This window comes from Lathyrus oleraceus, chromosome 3, assembly GCF_024323335.1.
Source record: "Lathyrus oleraceus cultivar Zhongwan6 chromosome 3, CAAS_Psat_ZW6_1.0, whole genome shotgun sequence".
NCBI classification, from domain to species: domain Eukaryota; kingdom Viridiplantae; phylum Streptophyta; class Magnoliopsida; order Fabales; family Fabaceae; genus Lathyrus; species Lathyrus oleraceus.
The window spans coordinates 197,091,536-197,108,853 of NC_066581.1; the positions used below are offsets into that span (position 1 = coordinate 197,091,536).

The 17,318-nt window shown below is 30.8% G+C and overlaps 1 protein-coding gene across 1 annotated transcript; it reads right to left on the bottom strand.

Annotated features, from left to right (window-relative positions):
- Positions 1-5,567: 5,567 nt before the first annotated feature.
- Positions 5,568-6,340, bottom strand: LOC127126239 (uncharacterized). Its single transcript, XM_051055125.1, has one exon. It carries the CDS (start codon positions 6,290-6,292, stop codon positions 5,723-5,725), a length of 570 nt encoding a protein of 189 aa, XP_050911082.1. The 5' UTR covers positions 6,293-6,340; the 3' UTR covers positions 5,568-5,722.
- Between the last annotated feature and the right edge of the window lie 10,978 nt (positions 6,341-17,318).

The window sequence follows — 17,318 nt, forward strand, 5'->3', positions numbered from 1 at the left end:
TTAAACTTGCATTCTCTATTTAGTCGTGGTTAGTATTTAAAATATACACAAGGTTTGATATGATGTGAAAGGTGTGTTATTTATGTACTTTTTCTTGCAAATAGTTGAGATTCCTTAACAGAAATTTGGACATATATAATCATTATTTGGATGGTCCTTAGACAGTGGAAACATAACATGGCTCAACAGACAAATGTTTGTATATACTTATTATTTAATTTTCTTAATCATTTTTTAATCATCAATTGCTTACAAAGTTTTCAAGATCCAACACATAAATAAGACAGGGAGTCCTGTTTATTTTTGTCCAAAAATCATCCTAGTCAACTAACCTATGATCAATTATTATCTCTTGAAGTTAACTAAAATAGAAACTAATTTTATTTTTTCTGGATTTTAAAATCCACTTGAGAATTAAAAAATACTTTCATCTTTCACATTTCACCTTATTTATTAATTGGAATATTCAAACTATATTGAGCATTGAATACAGCTGGCTTATAAGTGTGATTGATGAACAATGTATCAACGAAAGCATCTATATACTGCAATGATATGTCACCAATTTGACATGGGAAAGTAACCAAAACTAACTAATATCCTAATTAGTATAAAGAATACAACTTTGATTTGTATAAGATTATTATGTGCATCATCACATGATATCAATGACTTGTGCTCTTGTCATTTACATGTGCTATTCCTTTGTATGATTTCTATTTTCTCCTTTTTATCTTTAGTTGTGTATTTGTAAATTTTATCTTCGGTCAAACATTTCAATAATAACGCCCTAAAAAATAACATTTAAATTAGATCTAATAAGACAGTCTTTTGCATTATGTGTCAGATCGTGATCATTAGATCTAATTAGACAATCTCCTGCATTTTGTATCAGGTCAAGCTGAAGTGGTTTTAACCACTCATAACTCTTTCACCATTACAAGAAAAAGCATGTTTAACCAGGGGTTAAACCCTTCACTAGTGCAAAAAAAACTTTCACAAAATAAAAAGTTGAGAGGGGACAAGTCCCCTAACTAAATAGGTCATCGCAAATGACTAGCGAGGGACTTGCCACGTCGTTATTTTGATTGGGGCTAAATCCCTCGCAAAATCTGATCTATGAATTTCCTACTACTGACACGCAGATGTAGAGGTAGGCTACGTGGCACATGTGTTAGTATTTTATTAAGGGTTAAGCCCCTGATAAAAGAATTTACGTTTTGATATTTGTGAGGGATTTAACGTCTCAAAAATTTGCTCATTTTTTTTACAACAAGATACGTTTTGGTATTTGTGAGATTTAACCCCTAAATAATATTTACTTGTATAAAAAATATTTTAATTATATTATTATAAATATAATAATATAATTATAATAAAATTGCAACAATATATTAAATAAACAAATATTTTTAAGTTTTATAAAAATAAAATTTAAAAAAGAATAATTTTCATATCAAAAGTTAAATTTAAAAATATAAAGTTTCATATCCAAACATTTTAATTATATTTCTCTTCCTCCTCCTCATAATCGATTCATCCATATCCAATTACTCCTCGGTATCCACCACTAGAACCTTAGTTCATCTGTGAGGCCATAAATTATTCAAATCTTTGTGGGCGCTCATTTGTAACTCACATTGCTTCCTCATACTCTATTGTTTTTCTCCTTAGTTCTTCCTTCATCTCTTTGTTTTTTTTCTCATTTCTTCCATTTCTGTATTTTTTGTAGTTGTTTTGCGTACTGCCTCGGTATGCACTAAGATTCTCACAGTTTCTAGGATTTCAGCAATTAATATATGTGGACGTGATGATCATTCTCCATCAACAAGTCTCATTCTGAAACTCCTATCACACCGCCTAAATGTTTTGGCATACTATCAAGCACTATATCCTCTCCCATTTTTTCTATTTATGCGTGATACATCATACCAAGTCTGAAAATCCATACTAGGATCAGTAGGATATCTCAGTGGCAATGCAGGTACTTCAAGATGCTATGGTAGAGTAAGACTAAGTTTTATATCATACTCCTCTTATAAAAATAAATAAATTAGATGTTATCATAGTTTAAATAAGTTAGGTACATAAAAAATGACTAAATTTAAGAAAAATTTACTTGAGTGTTTCTTGAGCGATCATCAACAAACTCCTTATTTTTCTTGATATGAATCTCCAGATGGAACTCATTAAGAAGCCTAATTCTACCAAACTTGTCACACTAATTAAATGAAAACATAAGTAAAAAAATAATTAGTTTTAGTTAAAATTAGGGATTTGATGAAAACTGAAAAACAAAAATCAAAGAGAAAACAAATGGAAAATTAAAAGATTACCTTTAATTACATGTCTTGTTGAAGATTTGAGGATGAAAAAACTGATTTAGAGAGATGAAGGATTGAGGTTGAAGGAAGTGAAAATGGGAAAAATGAAGATTTGAGGTTGGAGAAAGCTGAAGCGATTGAGTGAGAAAGTTGAAGCAGAGAATATATGTTGGAATATGCGATGGGACTCCCCGTGCAGGCTAAACAGTCATAATCAGCTAAGGACGTCCCCTCACAAATGTTAATGTCACCATTAAAGCCATTGACACGTACTAGCGATTATGTGACAAAGAAGAAGAATCTCAAAAGGTACGATGGAGTGTCCCAAGCAAAAGCAACGAAAAATATTGACTTGGGGTTGTCCTTCTCTAATGCTCAATTTTAAAATTTAAAAACTCACTCCTTAAAATTTGCGTATCTCCACACATTTTTATTTTTTATTTTTTAATTTTGTTTTTTGTGTTGTAAGAGGATAAACTCCAAATAAATTGTATATTTAATGAGAGGATTTTCATCTGACTAAACAAACTTTCTTTTTTGTAGTGTACTTATCACAACATATTTTGTGTTTATTTACTCTTACATAGTTATATTTCTCCTTAGAGTGATAACATTATAGATACGCTCTACTCCATTACATAAAAAAACCACCGTATCGAAAGAACTCTAGACGAAATCGATCTTTTGTTTTGTTCCAGAATAGTAAATATAAAGATCGTAGTATGCAAGCTTCTTGAATTATATGTAAACATGATTAATCCTAAGTTTGAAAATTACTACATGTTGGATCTATCACAAAATAATTATCTTCACCTTTTTCAAAACAATGTCTAGCTGTCTTGTAGTGTGAGAGTCCGTGCATCTTGATCCATGTACTATACCTACCAAATGGGGACCATTATTTTATAAGAATTGAGAGTTCATGTTAAGATTCTTAGTTTTAGTGTATACCTTCCACCTAATGTGGTAGCATATTCTCTATCTTTCTATATAATTTCTCTATTATTTTCCTTCTGAAATGTCATCAAATATTTGCATGATATCAACTCAAAAAGAAGAAAAAGAAATAGTAAGAAATTGTAGCAGGTGAGTTGGGTATAGACTAAGTCCACTTTTTACTACACATAGAAACAAAAATGGTTACCAAATTGAACTAAAATTTCTGCAATATCATGCTCTATACAATTGACATGTGCTCTATAACTGAATATATATATATATATATATATATATATATATATATATATATATATATATATATATATATATATATATTATATATATATATATATTATATATATATATATATATATATATATATATATATATATATATATATATATATTATATGCAATCAACATGAGATACGGTAGGAAGTTAGAAGCTTCAAAAGGTTAAATATACGTAATCTCTTAGAAAATAAACTATATATTCAATATAAATAGAAAGTGATATAAGAGAATAAGGAATATCTTTCAGTTTAATCAATGATTTTGAATTCGAATTCAATACTGAACATACAGAAATGTTAAATTTTTTTGAATACGATTATACAGTTCTTCGTAGAGCATAATTGGACTCTATCGGAAAAAAATAGAAAGAGGGTGGTGGGGTCCATGAAAAGAAAATTGGTACATGGTAGGGTGATAAACAAAAGGGTTGTTTTGAGCATAAGAATTAGAAACATGAAATTTCTTTTTCATTCAATTTGGAATTAAGCAACACATGAAGTAACAAACAAAGAGAGTAGAACCAAAAATTGTTTTAAGAATGGATAAGACGTTCTTGTCCACTTATATATGGCTATATTTTAATTGTCCGGAAGACATGGCGCCGTATAATTTTGTATGGCTTTCAATGTGAACGGTTTCTTAATTAGATATTTAACCACCAAATCTTGGCATAGCCTTACATATAGAGACACATTGTTTTATAAAGCAATAGAGTTAATTTTAACCCTAATAATAATCAAAGTTATCCTCAATTGATTTGGTAAATATGTTTATTTATTGAATATACATCACAAATACCGACATACATTAGTCTTCTTCACCTTAGGTTTTTAGATGGACATATGTTAGTGGCTGTTTAATCATAACAAAATGAATAGATATTCTATTTAAATACAATTTAATTGTGAGTATTTTTTGAGATTTTATTTAATTACAGTTTAATTAAGTTTAATCGTGTCAAATTTTAGACTAACTATTATTAGGGGTGGCAAAACAAATCTAATATATTAGGTATGACCGTTTTGCATGCACTTTTTCGCAGAACAGACCAAAGTTTTAACCTCGTACACTTTAATATATTCGTCCCACACCGTCCCTCTTTTTTCTTTATTAGAATTTGACAAACACATATATTAACATAAATTTTTATAATTTTTAAATAAAAGCATTGTAGTGTCGCGAACCTTCCCTATCACATCCTCATTTTTTTTCCGGGATGGATCATGTCTTAAGTCTGCACCCTACAAAATATTTATTCCACTCTTCCCTTTTTTTTCTTCAAACTTCTATAAAACAAGGCTAAATTGAGCGGGCATGTCTAATTGTCAACTTTATATATTGTATACCGATTTACACACAACAAATCCGGTTTTAATTGAGCAAACACAGTTATATGATTATAGCATGAATACATAAAAATGAGATATGCGAAAATTTGTTGTTTGCAATTACAACTACATATCATCCTCATGTATATTTTTAGTAGTTTACCTGCGAAAATATTTTATAAGAAATCTTACATTCGAATATAGATCACTATATTATTTTTTACAAATATTTATTTGATTACAAGTTGACTACAAAATCAATAATAATAAAATAATATATTTTTTAGCTTTTATATTTAAAAAACTTCTATTTGAAAAAAAAATGAATTATGAATTTGATCATTATATAGATAGAATATCTTAATAATTTAATAAATTTCAAAAACAATTTTTTAATAATTAAAACCAAATAGAATATATTACAATTTCATACTGCAATTTAAAAATAGGATATATTATACTAGTATTATACACTATAGATTTTGGATATTGAGAATGGTGAATTAAAGAGAGTAAGATCTACATAATTTAAAACTGCACTTTTCATCAAAATAACTCTGCAAATATGAAGATTTGCACAATTCCCCATACCACCAAGTACACAATTCATCATACTAATAGATCCAATTCTTTTTCGAAAAGTGTAATTTAAATAAGAAAAAAATATATATAAGCACCATAAATAAAATCCATCAATATTCCAATTCACCCAAATTGAATTTGAATGTATAAGAAAAAGCACAAGTTACATCTTACAACAAGTGATCAAATAGTGATAATATTACTAAAAAGAAAAACAGCTTATAAAAAAAAAGTTGCATCTATCTAACTCAATTCTTCACATGCTTCTAGCAAGCATTTCTTGATACCTTCTATCAGATTCTTGTTTTTCCAGCTTAAACTTCTCATGGCAATTAGCAATAAACATTTCAGCCAACATATCAATATTCTCTTTCTCATTCACAATATTCTCTTTCTCTTTTGCACCCTCTTCAACTTTCTTCTCTTCAAGCCACTCTAAATATCCCGCAAGATTTGCGTCCGGATTCTCGTAAACCGGTTCCGGAACCGGCAAAACATGCGAGGATTTTGAAGAACACCAGTTGTAATGAAGTCTAAAAGAACCCAAAATTATCTTTTTTCTCATGTTGTTACGTTTTTTGTGAGAAGAGTAGTAAGTGAAGTTGAAGGTTGAATTGTTGTCATTGTCTTTGAGAATTTCGATGATGTAATGTTTGAGTTTGGAGAGTGCGCGAAATATTCTACACAAGTGCGAAACTAAGAGGGTGTGGATGATTCTTTTGAGTTTCATGGAAGATAAATTTGAGGAATGTGTTGATGTTGATGATGATTTTGGGGAGAAAATTTGAAGAGGGTGCAAGGATTTGAGATGAGATGGAGTCAACATTTTTTTTTTTGGTTTGTGGTGAATTGGTGATGGATAGAAATAGAGTCAGTGTGTGAAGTAGTTTATAGGGTGGGATAATTATGTGGAATTACTCATTTGTCCTTTGTGTTTTGGTTTATTTAAAGGTGTACCATAAACTTTTTTGATTTGAAAATAGTTATTGTTTGGTCTTTTTTTCTTTTGTGGATAATATGTTGGGGATAAGACCCCGCTTGCTTGATTTGAAATTCTGTAATTTTATTGTTATTGTTATTATTATGTTATGGTATATGGTTATATACTAATTACTGTCTGTAGAAATTAAGCAGCTCGAGAACGGAGATTAAGGCTTAAGAATCGCAAGAATCACAAAACCAATGGCTACTACTATATCATAATTTTATGTATATAGTTTTTTTCCGATAGAAACTATATATAATACATAAAACTATATAGTCAACTACAAAGACTGATCTATTGCCAAAGATTATAGGAGACAATAAAATTATTTTAAAAATAAATTTAACGGTTAGAATTAGATTTAAATTCAGGACATCTGGTTAAGATAGAATAGATTTCTTATTATTTTATATAAGTATTCTCATATATGGATGACAACAGACATGCTCGTTTTGTTTAATTTTATATTACAAAAACTCGTAAAATAAGAGACGAGCATATATTTCAAGATATCGACTTAAAATATTGACTCATCGTATAAAAAAATGAGAACAAGATAAGCTCATAATCACTACATCTTTTAAATTTAAAACTCAAAAAATTATATTAATTTCTCAGTCCATAAAAATTGTCTTAAATAAAATAAACAGAGCAGATACATTAAAAAATACAGACCTAAATTTTTGTCTGACTCTCCAAAATAGTATCGGCAAAATAGATATATTCGATTGATCGAGTGTATTTTACCATCCCTATTCTTAGATCTATTATATATATAATTTCATTATTGCATAGTATTAAAAAAAATTAATATAGTTTATAATTTTAATTATAACTTTTTATTTATTTATATGTGTATAAACTTCAAACTATTTATGATATGATATGAGATTTGGTACTAGTTAATATGGGGACTATTGTTTAACATTTCATTGTTGTTTCCTCGATAATAGAAGTGGTTATTTTATTGATCAGAACCTTCGTCTAAATTTTGCAGAAGAAGCTTCGTAATATTGTCGATTTCTCTGTATAAACAATAGCTTCTTTGACACTTTCTTTGCATTAAATCGGAAGAGAACGTGTGTCATTGAGTGACATAAGAGGGTAGACCAGGGAAGTAATAACATTAGTAACTTTAATTTTTTCTACACAAAAGATTGATCACAAGTGATAATTTTGTCTTTGTTTATTATTCTAATGTTTTTACTTTTTTGAAAAGAAAGATCATGGAATAATCGAATCTATCTCCAGGAAAAGAAGATGAATTTGATTGTGTTAATTTATTTGCACGTTGATTCATTGTAAATCACTGCATTATTTGATTCTCTTGTGGTATATATTAAATATAGAAAATTGTTATGTTTTGTTAATGATATAATATAATCTTGTTATTATGTAAGTAACTAGACGAGTTGAGTAGTTAAGTTTGTTGTTGAGTTAGTTAGCTTTTGTAATTAATTTGATTCATGTGTAACACTTGTATATAAGGAAGGGATGAGTCTCACTTACTCTTCTTCTAAGAAGGCAATATATAATGCATGCATCATATGCTTTATTCTCTTCTTCTCTCCCTTTTCATAATTGATTTCCAAAGATTCATTAATGATGTTGCATGGTGTCCATGCACAATATTATAGTTGATTCACAATATGGTATCAATCGCCTAAGGAAAATTTATTTTTCCTTTGCGTTCTTCATCATCTCTACAATTTTATAGAAGTTCAAGACCTACTTTCGAGTTTTAATTGTTTCCGGCTTAAAAGAAGCTCGAGTTTTTGTTGCAGTTTCAAACAATTTCCACCTTCAAAGAAGCTCGAGATTTCGTTGCACAAAGTGCAATTTTCAGCATTTTAGAGAAACAACAATGACAAAAATTGAAATTTCTCATGCGCAAACCTCCAATCATCAAAGATTCTTGGTATCACTAGTAATTCAACTACATTTTTACCAAATCTTTCCATTAAGCTTCAAGAGAGTAATTTTCTTCTATGGAATCAACAAGTGGAATGGGTTATTCTTTCTCACAAGCTCCATAGAATAGTTGTTAATCCACGAATTCCTCCAATGTTCAAGAATGAAAATGATCGACTTGAGAACATTGTTTCTAAAGAATATGAGTCTTGGATCGTCCGAGATCAAGCTTTTTTCACATGGCTGCTCTCCACCATCTCTAAAGCAGTTCTACCAAGGGTGTTATCATGCAAGCATGCATACGAGGTGTGAGACAAGGTGCACAAGCACTTCAATTCCCAAATGAAAGCTCGAGCACATCAATTGCGCTCTGAATTGAAGACAATCAAGAAAGGTAATAGAAAAATTTATGTCTATGTTATTCATGTGCGCTTTATAGTCGACTCTTTACTAGCAATTGGTGATCCAATCTCTAAAATGGATCAAGATGATGATATCCTACAAGCCTTTCCCTAAGAATACAATCCCTTTATCATGATGATGTATATGGCAAATATGGTTCTACTCATATCTATGATGTTTAAGGATTTTTGTATGTCCAAGAAGCTCAATTGTAAAAAAAAATCCAAGACATAGTGACTCCTAGTGCCACTGCAAACATTGCTTAAGCTCAAACCAATACCAATGATGGGAAAGGTGGTTAATATAGTAACTTTTAACAATACTATCGTGGTATAGGTCGTGGCATACAAGCTTCAACCACTGGGAACAAGCTAACTTGTCAACTCTGCAACAAATATAGACACTCAATGATTGAGTGTTGACACAAATTTGATGTGCTCTTTGAACCAGCTCCACCAAAAGCTCATGCTCAAGAATCAACTTCAACATTTGGCACTGCTCGAGATAGAAGTAAGCCTCAGGAATCAACATTTACAGAAGCCACTGCTTATCTGGCTCATCAAGATATAGTAAGAGTTCCTCAAGAGCTAGAATCACAAGCTTGGTTTGCTAATTCAGGTGCTTCACATCACATCACACCTTATCCTTTTAATTTTCAATATATGAAGTCATGTGCATAGCCCAATAGAGTTATAGTTGGTAATGGACATAGTTTATAGGTTAAAGATGTTGGTGATGCATGCTTTATTTGCAAACTTACACCTTATGCATCCTTTAAGTTGTTTGATTTACTACATTTACCTAGCATGACAAAAAATCTGCTCTCAGTGTCAAAATTCGCAAAGGATAATGATGTATATTTTGAATTCGATGCTAATAAATGTTGTGTGAAATCTCAAGCATCTAATGTGTTAGTTCTTGAAGGATTCCTTGATGAGAGTGGTCTTTATTGCTTCAACAAGCTTGGCTTGGAATTCTCAAAAGATACCTTGAGTCACAAGTCTCTTTTACCTATAGTCAATAACATTGTTGTCTCTACTGCTCTAGCTGATAATGTAGATGTCAATGTTGTACCCAAAAAAAAAACATCATTGTAGCATGCTAGGTTAGGCCATGCAAATCCTAGAGCCATACATAATGTCCTTCAATTGTGTAAAATTCCTTTGAATAATAAAGATTCTCATATGTTTTGCAACTCATGTTGCCTTAGAAAATCTCATAGGCTATATGCTTCATTATCAAATATTACTTATAATTCCTTGTTTGAGTTTGTACACACTAACTTGTGGGGCCTTCACCACAACCTAATAGTGGTGGATACTCCTATTATATCGTATTTGTGGATGATTTTTCTAGGTACACCCGTATATATATGCTCAAACACAAGAGTGATACCTTCTTAGTTTCAAAATGTTTCAAAATTATGTGTCTACACAATTTAATGCCAAGATCAAATTTGTGAAATCTGAGTTTGGAGGTCAATTCAGGCCTTTGACCAAGTTCCTAAATGTGCAAGGAATCTTACACATTCTGACATGTCTTCATACTTCACACCAGAATGGAACTGTGGAGAGAAAGCATAGGCACATTGTGTAAATGGGATTGACACTTCATGCACGTGCTTCAAATACAATAGCTCATTGGGACCATAGCTTCACTGCTACAGTGTACTTAATCAATAGACTTCCTACAAGTGGTTTATCTTGCATAATAAGCAACCAGATTACACTACCATCAAAACCTTTGGTTGTGCATGTTTTCCTTTACTCGGGCCCTACAACAAACACAAGCTTCAATTTAGCAGTACTCAATGCACCTACTTGGGTGTATCTCCTACATACAAGGGTCATAAATGCCTTCATGAACAAGGAATAATTTTCATCTCAAAGGATATAGTTTTCAATGAATATGTTTTCCCCTACAAATGCAAAAGATCAGAGTTCAAATCCACTCATAGTCATAGTAGCTCTCTTGTTTTGGTACCAACCTCAACTATGCCTAATACATATATGAAGGTGAGAAAAACACAAGAATGGGGGGTTGAATTATGTTGAACTTTTTTTTTTTTTTAAACTCTTAAGTCATATCCTAAACTCAATGTTGTAGAATCTTATTTAGCCAGAGGTAGACGACGAATATAATATGCAAGAAAGAAGAATAACACACAAATTTATCCTGGTTCCTCTCACAACTTAAGAGTAATCAAGTCCCCTTGTACTTATAAGAGATTTTCACTATAATCACAAAAGATTACAATTTTCTCAAGCACACAAGCAAGAGACTTCTTTTGCTCAAGCACACAAGAAAGTGATTTCTTTTGCTCAAACACTAAAGTTAGAGACTTCCTTTGCTCAAGCACATAAGCAAGAGACTTACTTTTCTCAAACACTAAAGTAAAAGAATTCCTTTGATCAAGCACACATGCAATAGACTTTGTTTGCTCAAACACTAAAGTAAGAGACTTCCTTTGCTCAAGCACACAATCAAGAGACTTCATTTGCTTAAACACTAAAGTAAGAGACTTATCTGCTCAAGCACACAAGAAAATGAATTCAAATGCTCAAACACTTAGTAAGAGACTTTTAATAATCTAACAATCAGATAAATGATTATTGAGAAAATACACTTGATATAAAATCATAGGTGTATAAAGAATACAACACAATTAGACTCTTTTGAGACTTAGGGATTTCTAAGATTTACAAGGATAAGAAATAATAAGTTCAGCTTGTGATTTTTCTTTGACAAAGTAACTTCTAATTGGTGTATCTTTCTTCAAGATTTTTAGCTCCTTAAATAGAGAAGAAAAGAATCGTTGAAGATGCAACACAGTTGAGTCCTTTGAGAAGCTTCAAAAGAGACGTTGGAATGTTTCACCAAATAGTTAGGGTAGGTGAAGGCTAGTTTGAAGATACTTTGCTACAAAATGAATTAGAAGTTGTATCCCAACAGACTCTATGAAGAAAATAGATCTTAGGTCTTCACGTGACAAAATAAACTCAGAGGTTGATAGAGACCTGACAAAGACACATTAGTCCTTGCGTTTTGTTTGGCTCAAGTTCTGATCATCAGAAGCATACTTCTCCAAAGTATGGTCTTCAAAGACTGACTCCTCCATACTCTGACCTTCAGAGGTCGACCTCTTCATAAGTTGACTTATTCAAAGTCTGGTCTTCAGCTTCTGATCCATCGGATTTTGATCTTTAAGCTTCTCATTGAATGTTTATAGTCAAAAGCAATACTTGGATTCTACATGAAATTTTAGTCTATGGTCATGCACACTTGAACAAACATTAGTATACCCAATTATTCTTTAGATACTTTGTTATCATAAATACCTAAGGGATATGGGACAAACCAATTTTATTCCAACAAGATAAGTTGCCTTCAGTAGGAGTGACTCCTACAAATATGCCAGGACATGTATCAGTCAAGCCAGGATATGTGTCAGTCAACATTTCACCTATTCATATGTCACCACAATAAATCTCTGCTAGTCCCATGAATCTACCGTCACATATCTCAGACACTCTTATAACTCAACCTATGTCATCAAACATTTCTTCTTCTGCGAGTCTTCAAGATCAAGTATCAGAATCTTGCAACACCTTTAAGAATTAGGTAGCCCCATATATTGAGCATGAGTCTTAACACCAACATATGTACTCATCATCACTCTCACCTTCCATTCATACTGATGCACCTTATGAACCATTTATATTGAATGATCATACAATGACTACTAGAGATAAATCAGAAATTTATAAACCAAAAGCATTCATAGTTCACACTAAACCTACAACTTATAGACAAACACTAGTTCATCCTAAGTGGTTCAGTGCCATGTAAATTGAATATGATTCACTCATCAAGAATGAAACTCTGTCTCTTACCATATTACCACCTCACATGAAAAATATAGGATTCAAGTGGGTTTTCAAGGTTAAAGAGCACTTCAATGGCAGTATTAACAAGTACAAAGCAAGCTAAATGGTTTTGTCAACAACATGGTGTTGACTATGATGAAACTTTCTCACATGTAGTCAAACCAATCACGATCAGAATTATCTTAACTTTGGCTTTAACTCATAAATGAGAGTTTCAACAGGTTAGAATCAATAAACTTTTCCTCAGTGGTGATCTACATTAGGAAGTGTGCATGCAATAGCCACCTGGTTTCATTAACTTTGATCTTACCTTGGTCTGCAAGCTTAAGAAAGCTTTGTATGGATTGAAATAGGCTTCAAATGGCCTGGTATGAGAAGTCATATCATCCTTTGTTTCTCTTTGGATTCATTTCTAGCAAATGTGATCATTCACTCTTCATATTTAGCAACAAAGGTGTAACCTTGTATGCATTTGTTTATATGGATGATATCCTCATAACTGGTTCATCTCCTACTCTCATTCATGATCTCATCAACAAACTTCATGATAAGTTATTAAAGAAACTTAGGATTCCACAATATTTTCTAGGTTTTTAAATGCACTACCAGCAAAATGGATCATTACTTCTAACCCAAACAAATTATATAAAAGATCTCCTTTCCAAATTAAACATGCCATAAGAAAAAGGAGTCAACCCTCATATGTTCAGCTCGAGCAAACTCAATAAACATGGCGTTGATGTTTTACCAGATTATTTTCTCTACAAGTCAACAGTTGGAGCATTGTAGTATGTCACTCCTACAATACCTGACATTGCCTTTTGTGTCAACAAGGTATGCCAATACATGTCTAATTCGTTGGAATCACATTGGAGTATGGTTAAAATAACTTTGAGGTATCTCAATGGCACTACAACACATGGACTTTTAATTTCACCAGCTAATCATATGGTTAAACCTTCACTAAGAGCCTATAGTGACTCTAATTAGGCAAGTGATCCCGATGATAGGTGATCCACCTCAGGTTCATGGATCTACTTTGGACCAAACTTGGTTTCTTAGAGCTCAAAGAAGCAATCTCATGTGGCTAAACAAGCATTGAGGCCGAATATCATGCATTAACTCATACAACTTCAGAACTTCTTCGGAATGAATCATGCACATGACTGTTACCAACTGCCTACTCTTCTATGTGACTATCTCAGTGCAGTTATGATATCCTATAATATCATCTTGCATGCTTGTACAAAGAATATCGAGCTTGATATTCATTTCGTGAGAGAAAGAGAAGTTGTATAAACTTTGTGTATCCAACACGTTCCAGCATAATTCTAGATATCCGATGCACTTACAAAGCCGCTTTCTACTTTACTTTTCACCACTTTTAGGGACAAACTCAAGGTTTCTCAATTGAAGACCTTGAGTTTGAGGGGGAGTAATAGAATTTTGTTATGTAAGTAAGTAGAAGAGTATAATAGTTAAGTTTGTTATTGAGTTAGTTAACTTTTGTAACTAACTTGATCCATGTGTAACACTTGTATTTAAGGAGGAGATGAGTCTCACTCACTCTCTAAGAATTCAATACTACAATGCATGCATATCATGCTTTATTCTCTTCTTCTGTCTCTCTTCATGAGTGTTTTCCAAAGTTTCATCTATGGTGTTGAATGGTGTCCATGCACAGTACTATAATTGATTCACAATATGATATGACTCCTATTAGACATAATATTCTCTTTTTTCTGATTCTTTTGGACATAGAAGAACAGAGCTTCTACTAGGGTTGTTCATGATGCAATTTGGATATTTTTGATGCTAAAAGTCATACGAACCGCAAGAGAAAGAATTATGCATATCGGTTTGGTTCAGTTGGCTTTTAAAAATAAAACTAAACCAAATAAAATCAAACTACTGCGGTTTTGATGGGTTTGGTTTTTTCAAGATTTTTATTGAGTCATACATACAAATATAAGTAACAACATAATTTTATGTTTAATCATTTATACATTACCATAAAATAAGTTTATAATTGTCAAAATAAATTTATAATTTGATGCATAAATATAAATTGCAAATTACAATTTTATCTTATGTCTAAAGAACAATATAAATGGAATTGCATTCTTAAATAAATTTGAAATACTATATTATGTAGTTATAAGCAAGTGCATGCATGTGACCATGCTAGCCTAATAATCCTATAATTTCTTTTTTATTATCAATATTTAATGTATAAAGGAATACAAAAGTAATCTAAATTATATATTTTTCTTTTAACCTTATTCTTATCAACGTCAACAAATTAAAAATAAAAACAAAAATAAATATATAGTAATTTCTTTTCAAATAAAAATAATAATATTTATAAATAAATAATACTTTGTTTTTTTGTTGATATGTAAGTTAAAATAAATATCATATAAATAGTATGATAAAGTATATACATAATACTTGTTGATTTCTATAAAGAACTAAAAGATTAAATAATGGTCTTTAGAATTTTATAATATAATGCACGCTGGTTTGGTTTGTGTTGGTTTGGAAAATACAAACTGAAATAAATTGTGCAGTTCTATTAGAAAATCACTCATACACATCTGAATAAAATACATTTTTTTGTGATTTTCGATTTGCTTCGGTTCAACTAACGGTTTTATATTGGGACGGTTCGGTTCGGTTCGGTTCATCAAAATGATTAATTTTGATCAATCTCTTTAACATATCAAATAATTTTAAATTGATGTTAAATTTTATATACACGATCTATATGGTAGTAGATTTCAATCCAATGATATATTTTATTATACAGATATGCATTAAAGAGTTATCAGAGATGTCATAATATTAAGCAGAAACACCGACAACAATGGACCAAGTTTGCTTGCAGTCGTCACAATCACGCAATCACGCATTCAAGATCTTGATAATCGTTCGATTAAGATTAGAAGGTTCATATTTTAGTTCGGTATTTAAAGTTATAAAAACTAAAAATAATATTTGTAATCTTTTAGACCATTAGATTTTGATCCAACTTACACTTAAATTTCAAATGCATGAATATGTTGTTGTTTAATTGCAGCAGATTTGATTTTCACAACAACCAAAATCCAAAAGGAGACCTACATAAGACCAAAACCAACACCTCAAGAAATGCACCTCAGAAGTTGGAAAGAAGGAACCGTAAGCACAACAGAGAAAAAATAGCACACCACCTAAAGGATATAGTTGAAGAGAGGTAAACTCGACCAACTAGAGGAAATAGAAAGAGGCAAATAGCCACTCATCCCCCTTAAGCTCAAATACACTCGAGCATGACGATCTCTCAATCCTGCAAGAAAATGGCTGAAGCCAAAGCATAGGAATAGATTTAAGTCCATGATAAGCCAATTATCAAGTGCACTTAGTGATCAATCGACAAACTTTTCTAACAAAAAATAATTTTATCACGTAATTTCCAAATAAATCGGACCAATGAAGATCGATAGCAGACCTACTTGAGAATTTTTAGCCTAACAAAATTCTTGAAAAACCTCTAAGACGCCTAAAATAGAGCGAGGGTGTGGGAGGGGAATCCCTCCCCACCTAAGCACCTTGTACCAAATCAAGGAAGTGGCCTTACACTAAACAAACAAGTAATCCCATTACTCCACATGCCTTTAGAAAACAACACACCCATTTTATTTCTCCTCAGACCTAGTCCCTTTCCTCTATAGGTTTTACCTAATTAGGAGTCTATCTTACAACATATGCCTGAAAAAACCATTACTTTGGAGGGAGCCCAGCTCTTCCGAGCCCTATCCAACGCTTGGAGCATCCGACCTGACATACCAGATTTTGCCTTGTTAGTGTTTTATTAAAATATTTTTAAATTTTTGAATTGTTGAATGTATAAATGTCTGATGATAACCTCACACTTTAAATTAAATTTTAGAAATGAGATCAAACACATTCAAATAAATTCTAACATCAAATTGTATTCATTTTTAATATTTGACACATCTCTAATGATTATATTTAAATAGAATAATCTATATGAAGATGATAAAATATATATTATATCTTTCTTAAAGTAAATGAAATAACAATAACTATCGTAAACCTACACACAATTGTGAAGTCTTGAGTGCGAATCTGAAATGAAATATTCAATTTAACAATATTGATATTTTCAGACTGAATCAAAATTTATAAATTAATTTATATTATTTAAAATATTAATTACATAGCAAAGATGAAATAATTTGGCTGTATTTTAGTTTTTAAAATACAACATTGTTAATTAATACTCTCTTTGGGTATTATAAACAAAAAAATATTTTTTAAAACTAATTGGATAAATTATATATATTCAATAAATATATAAAAAAAATTATAATTTACAATAGTAACTAAAGAAAGTATTATTGAGGGAGAGTTTTGTCATCTATCTTAGTCCAATCAAATTTGTGAGATTAGTATAAATCAACTACTATAGAAAATATGAAACTTAAAAAATATGGTTTTACAATTATTTTGATTAACATGTAATTTTAATTTATAATTCATAGAAAATATAATAAATAGTATATAAAAAATTAATTTTTAATCATTTTTTCATAATTTATAATATTTATTATAACTTTTTATTTTTATGTGTCTAAACTTCATGTTATATTGATCAAGATGAA